This window comes from Notothenia coriiceps, unplaced genomic scaffold (genome assembly GCF_000735185.1).
Source record: "Notothenia coriiceps isolate Sejong01 unplaced genomic scaffold, NC01 NC01_scaffold00032659, whole genome shotgun sequence".
Classification (NCBI taxonomy): domain Eukaryota; kingdom Metazoa; phylum Chordata; class Actinopteri; order Perciformes; family Nototheniidae; genus Notothenia; species Notothenia coriiceps.
Window position 1 is genome coordinate 125915 of NW_011365360.1, and position 7180 is coordinate 133094.

Sequence of the window (7180 nt, forward strand, 5' to 3'; positions counted from 1 at the left end):
TTCTTCAATTTGTACTCCCTCACAGAACTAATGAAATTCTTCATTCACTTACATTTACAATTTGCTTCTGAAAGCTTTCTGTGTCTCTGCACCTCTCTTTCCTTTCTCTCCATTAATAAAACAATGGCCTTTTTCATAGCAAAGTAGTTGATAGCTTACGGAAACATTTTAGGGGATGTGTGGGAGCAGTGTGGCACCAAATTGTCTAATTATGCCATTAACTTTAAGCTTGGTTTGCAAATGCTCAAGGCACATTCTGCACTCCCTATCACCACATATCTGATAGAGGAGATCCACAGAGCCAAACAGAGCTGGACGTGGAAACAGGATTCAGCTGATGAGTTGTCAAAATCGCGGAAAATCCAAAAACCACCTTGACAAGCTATGGTTTGGAAGATGCTCGTGCCATGCTGAGAGCAGCTTCTCTGAATTCACTGGAGGCATTTTGGCAAACAGTATAGAACGGCTCAACAGCGTAGGTCAATGCAGTCTATGGAAAAAGATGGGTCTGTTGGGTTTATTTTTGACAACAATGTAATATGTTTCAGTTATTGGAAACAGGGATGATCATTTAAATGGAGACACCAATACTGGTGGAAAGAAGACAGACAGACTGTCAGGCCATGGGCAAATAAATTCAACAATCAGCAAACAGAGCGGACATTGGCAACAGAGTTGGTTGAGTACTGGCAGGAAATATCTTTTGTCTGCTACAGAAACAAAGCAACTGACAAACAAAAATGAAAACTAGCCTCTGACTACAAGCTTTTTACTTCAAGGCTTTTAGCTAATGAGAAGCAGTTGGTAGGCTGATTTCTAGGTCAGGTGATTTCTGGACAATAGGAACTGGAAGACATGTAAAGGGCAGGTAACGCAGAACACGGTATTAATTAACTAGTTGGGAGCATTCATTGTTAACATGGCAACCCTGTAAAATAAAATAAAAAATTAACTATATTTTAAGAAAAGCTTATTTCTCCTCCTGATTTCGGTCGCAGTTTCAATGTGGTTTATGTTGTAATCAAAGCTCTTTGCTAAGGTTTAGTAAAAAGTCATGGTTTTGGTTTAAATAAGCTCATTTGCTATTGACTTGAACTACATACACATTTTTAGTAAGGGATGAAAACGTACATACTTGAGTAAAAATAAGTTTACTTGACATTTCATTTTACAAAGAACAGCATCTCCTGGGTAAAAGTCCTGATTGAGATTGATCTCCATCCATCCCGTCACTGATCTCCCCCTACGCCGACTTTAGCCACTACTTGGTGTATTTTTCATGTATAAAATGTGAACAGTTAGGGAAGAACATTTGTCCATTGAAAGCTAATTGACAACAGAGTGTCAATGTATGGTAAAGTCATTTTTAGAAGGCCAGGATGTTTAATATAAATTGTTAGAACAAGCAGGAATTAAAAGTCAGTCGGTTACCTGCGGTTCCTTTCCCGTCTGAATGCATTCCTCTCTATTGCCGGGTAACGGGGGCCAGAAAATCTACGAAGGAAGAGAAAAGGAGAAGACAAAGAAGAAAAAAATGTGTGTGATGATTAATGACCTCAAAACTTTAAAGTAATGCAAACATCCAATATATTCAACCGTATTGCAAAATGTAATTGCTTTGTTGAACTCATAAAGGCTTTATTTGACTCTGTTGATGCAATCAAAACAGAATAATCAGCCCATGTGTTGTTAAATCTGAATTATTTCCCCTGAAAATTGAGCTGAGCAGATGCTCTAGTCTATATGATGAAACAGAGGTTTTGGAATCAAGAGCCGAGGGCTTGGACGTTTGTAAAGCCAAAACCTTGATTGAGACACGACAGACACATTTGTCATTACAGTTCTGTAAAAGCTTGGAAAACATAGCATACCTCTAGGGTTGCCAAGCTCATTTTCTTTGTATTTATCTATGTTTTGTGATAATCTGTCACTGAAATTCTGCCTCCAAATGAACACATTAGGGGAGAACACTAATCACATCTGGAGGCAGATGTGTATCTTAAAACCTGAACAAATTAAACCCGATCTAACTGACTGGTTGGATACCACTCTATTTTTGTTTCATTATTTGGGTCAACTTGATGCTAAAAACAATTACCAAACTCAATAGTGCCAATATAACAAATAAATTGGTTACATACGTTTGATACTGAGAAACATTTTTGTTCTTTCTATCTTTCCATACAATTTACCAATCCTAATTGGACCCTAAACTGTTTTTTTAACACATTTAAATATGAACTCAAACATACAACATACAAAACAGAAAAAGAAGGAGTGTTTTGATGATATGAAAGACTTAAGTTAATGTAATAATGTTGGCTAAAGAGACTCAGTCCCCTTCGGTGTTCGTCTTCTGTTTTGTGCCTAGAAATGAAACTCGACCTTTGGCTATACACAAGCAGAAAATATGTGCTCAGCCAAACGTACAGAGTATCCTAACAAGACCATCTGTGATTTCTAAAAACAGTATGAATAAATAATATGCCTTTCCATTTTTAACTCAAGTTCTCACAGAATAGATCCACTATTTCCTTCTGGGGAAAGTCCCAAAGTCTTCCTCTCCTCCTGCCAACTCAACCACAAGAAGAAGTGGATCTCAGAGAAGCATGACATATAATTTGGAACAAAACAATTGGAGTGCTTTTCACATTAGTTTCGGAAAATGACAAATGAAATCAAATTGCCACTGAAGAGGAAAGCCCAAGTCTTTCTACGTATTGAGTTGATGATATGGGATATACTGTAGTTTTGTGCAGAGGATTTTTCTCAGACAATAAGTCTTTGTCTGGAAACTGGCTTTGTTTTTGCTAACAGGGAGAAAAGAAACCATATGATTAAACAAATGGTCCTGACTTTCATTAGTACGTCTGCTTATGTTCGGTGTATTGGGAGCATGTGTGTGGCAAGAGGCCACTGTGGTATCTATAGGATTTAAAGGAGTGTGAAAGGTAAGTGATAAATGATATAACACAAATAGAGAGTTGTAAACATGAGGGACAGTTTCTCCTCTTTTCTCATCACACCCTACATTTCACAACAGCAGTAGAGTTCAGGAGGATTTTGTCTTAACTGTTATAAATCCTAATGCATCACAGACAGTGCACTTCTTGTCATGATAATTGAAACCTGGATCATAGAGTTTAAAATATCCTGTCCTGTAATACAAATGATGTGACATTTAAGAGCCTGGAATTATTTGTAACCACACCTTAATATATATGACATTTATTGCACTGCAAATGAAATGCACACTGTATAGTAGATGAAATATAACATAGGATAGATCAAATTGAGTTTGTATGGAATTTGCTAATGGTGATGCAGACTGCCTATTGGCTCAACAAAGGGTATTTCATATGAACTAGGGGTGGAAGGCTCAAACCTGCCTAGTTGCAAACAGCATTTTTCTATGTATTTTCTCACTCATATATTTTTTTTTTTGCTTCGTGCATGTTAATAGGTCTTCTTTAAATCATCAAATACACATAACATTTTAAAATTGTGTTTTCTTTTTGTGTAGTCACACAACAAACAACACACAGAAAGTGTGTTACACTTTATAAGGAATATTTACGAGATAGGAAGAGTGATAGCACTCTCATAACAGTTCAGTAACTTAGCGTACTGTATTAAAAACTGTAAAAAGAACAATTCATTGGTGTCTGGGAAGTTGTGTACTACAATATTTGTTGCTTGGGACCAGTAACTGCCTGGGGTCTCCTCTGATTGCATTGCCTCAGGCAATTATAGCTGGACACTTAACTTTATTTATTCATTTGTTATAGCTTTAGAGGTGCCAGCAGGCTGAATTTATTTCCATTGGAATTGGCCAGACTGCTTCCACCTTTTTATACTCTTTTGTATTTTAGAACATCTTAATTTAACTAGGTTCCTTGCTTTAAGTATTTCCTATAGTGAGTTCAATCAGCAAAGATTTGAAACTACTGCAAACGTGTTTTTTTATAGACAGCAGAGTCGCCTTTGCACCATCTGATTGTCCGACACCCAGCCTGCTTTTGTCTAAAACCTGGCTTGCAAATGTGGGAAACCATTAGAATTAATCATTTGTTTCATGCCTGACTGAAATGAATAAATAACTCAGTGCTGATCGAAAAACTTGGTTTCAACGGGTCATGATCTCTGGACCGGTTTCTTTGGCATGATGCTGTACTGATATAAATGCGTGCCCGTCGAAAAGCTTGGCTCACATACACAATCTGATCGAAGGTATTCTGATAGCATACCTCACTGATACTGATAAACTGTGAAATCACGCCTTGCTCAATACATGGGTCAGAGTACTGCGATATTCCATCTATCTTCTAAGAGTCTGGCTCCACACCCTCAAGGAAATATGGTTTTACTCCAACAACCATCCACGTTCCTTCTCTGTTTAACTGTTTTCTGACACTTCATCAATGTAAAGTGTTCTTTAATCTTTATTCAGCAGTCACACATAATTAATGTTTTTACCTGCAGAAAAATCCTTCCAGGAAACAAGACTGCCAAGCAGAACGATCGGAAACAATCAAACGTAAAATGTTCCTAACTTTGAATTGCCTGTGAAACTCATTAGTTACACACAATACTTTAAAAGTTAGCCAATATCAAAGAACTAAATAAATCATAAAATATTGTATTTGTTTATGTGCCTGCTGCTAAACAACCTGCAATAGATCAGATATACTTTACATTTATCAGTTCAGATTATACCAGCTGAACCCCTGGCAAACTTCTTTTTTTTTTTGTAAAGGTAAGGAACATATTTCAAATAAACAAATGCCCTGTGGCCATGAATGTCACAATACATGTAACTATGGGACCTCTGCTACTGTATGTAGCAACATCATGCAGATATAAACTGACGTAAACAGATTATTTTCAATTTTTCTTGAATCTGTTGGAATTTTTGCACAAAACCATATGCATTCTTTGTTGCTGAGCCAACGCAACATTTGGCAGAAATAGACAGTATGAATCATGGGATGTAATGAGTTTGGACTGAAACATTGCATGAACTCTTAAATCCAAAAATAGTAAAAAAAATAGTCCCTGGGGAGAAGGTTTGAATTTCAACACAAGCTAAGTTTTGATCAACACGTCGCTTTTCAAATTGTATTATTTCGAGGCCAAAATGATTTTTCTAGCATTAACCTATGCTAAGCAAGCTGGGCCAGAAGCCATCAACATCACCAAAGAACACTTAAACAAGATATACCACATGTAAGTAAACACTGAGCAAAGTAAACCAGCTGGATGAACATGAGGGAACATATTTGAAATGTAAACCAACATTTCATATACAATAATTAAAGATGACAAATGTATTCCAATCATAGCTGTTTATGTTCTAGGGGACGGTGAAGTGGAATATTTACTCCATTATATGAGACATTTGCATTAACTGAATCACTATTTGTTAGTCTTTTCCTGGGTAATTATCATTAGGCAAAGTGTTCCACTTCCCAGATTTAATTAAATAAGAACTGGTTCCAGTTTGATCAGAATCACGTTTGGTGCAATGGTCCAACCAAAGCAAGCCAAGCCTTATTCCCATTTCAGATGTAATACACTGTTGGTCAGAGTTATAGTGAAAAGGGGAGAATAGGCTTTTTATGCCGAAGATATATTGTAAACTCAGGTAGTCAAAGTCTGAGCTAGAAAACTACAAGCTAGTCTGATTTCACAGCAGTTAAAAGCTTTGTTCTGGTTTGGAAAACGTTAAAACTGTTTCTAAAAGGTTAGCATTTTCATCAGCTGCAAAGTAAGCATTGTGGAAATATATGCAGTACATAAAACATTTGTTATCTGATCTCAATGGATAAATGTCAATCAGATTACATCATTAGTCACACTCAAGCCAAACATACATCTTTAATTAAATATAAAGGAATAGTTAAATATTCATATAATTGTTTACTTATTTACTTTCTTTCCAACACTGAGATGATAAGATCAATTCACCATCTCATTATGGTGCGCTAAGTATGGTACTGAAGCTAACACTTAGCCTAGCTTAACATACTGAACTGTAAAGAGTAGAAGCAAGGCTAACAATTACCCTTTCCTAAATATCTGCTAGCACTTTTAAAGCTCATTATTATTATTATTATTATTATTATTATTATTGGCTTAGTTAAATACTCAATTCTGATTGGTCAATTCAGAATATGTGACACGTTGTTAATCCAGAACAGACAGACCGCTGTCATAGATTTATTGACCGTTGTTAAGGATGCTCATCTGCAGAAAGAAGTTTGGTAGATTTAACTGTACACAGTTTGGCTGAAAAGCAAACTGCATGCAGATCAAGATCCCTCCGCTTCGCGTCGGGCTCCTGAACAGCCGGGTGTTCTTTTCCTCATAATGACCGCCTCGCTGCACATTATCCCTTACATGTTGGTTCATGTTTTCCGTATGGTTTTATGGTGGTTTGTGATGTTGGCATATTTTGAACTTGCATAAGGGAGAATGTAAGGCTTCCTATTGCTGCTTGTCATTTTGCTACGTTTTGACGTTTGGCTCTTCTTCATCTGCCTTCCAGTTTTCAACATTGACCTTAGTTTTCAATTCAACATCGAACAGATACCAACATGTGTTCTCTGAGTGCAAACAGTTTAGATTCATTTAGTTCTTTCTCTTTTCACGTTGAGCGGTGGTTTATGGAAAATTTGTCAGATGTGTGTCATCCTGTAAACCTTTGTTTCATTGAACTGGCATCGTGGATAGATTTCACAATGACTGGCTCTGATAGAAGCCTGGGCATTAAAGGCTCTAACAGCTCACCGTAAACTGGAAAATCAGAAAGCCTCATGTGTGAACCTCAGCCAAGACAGAATGCAGTGAGCATTAAAAAGAGAACAAGGTGGGCTACATCTGGCCCTCTGTTTATATCAATTCCCTGTTCACTTTGTGTCATCACAGTGTCTTTGACCCATGTATAAGCACACACACACACACACACACACACACACACACACACACACACACACACACACACACACACACACACACACACACACACACACACACACACACACACACACACACACACACACACACACACACTACTACTACTACACACAACACTACTACGTACGTACATCGCACTACACATTACTACTACTACACACACACACACACACACACACTACACACACTACACGACTAACACACA

The 7180-nt window shown here is 37.2% G+C and overlaps 1 protein-coding gene across 1 annotated transcript in view; it reads right to left on the reverse strand.

Annotated features, from left to right (window-relative positions):
- Positions 1-1419: 1419 nt before the first annotated feature.
- LOC104960989 (semaphorin-3G-like) overlaps positions 1420-7180 on the reverse strand; it is a 28542-nt gene continuing 22781 nt past the window's right edge. The window contains exon 3 of the mRNA XM_010789188.1: positions 1420-1494. Coding sequence (XP_010787490.1) covers positions 1420-1494 — 75 coding nt within the window. The remainder of the gene's footprint in view (positions 1495-7180) is intronic.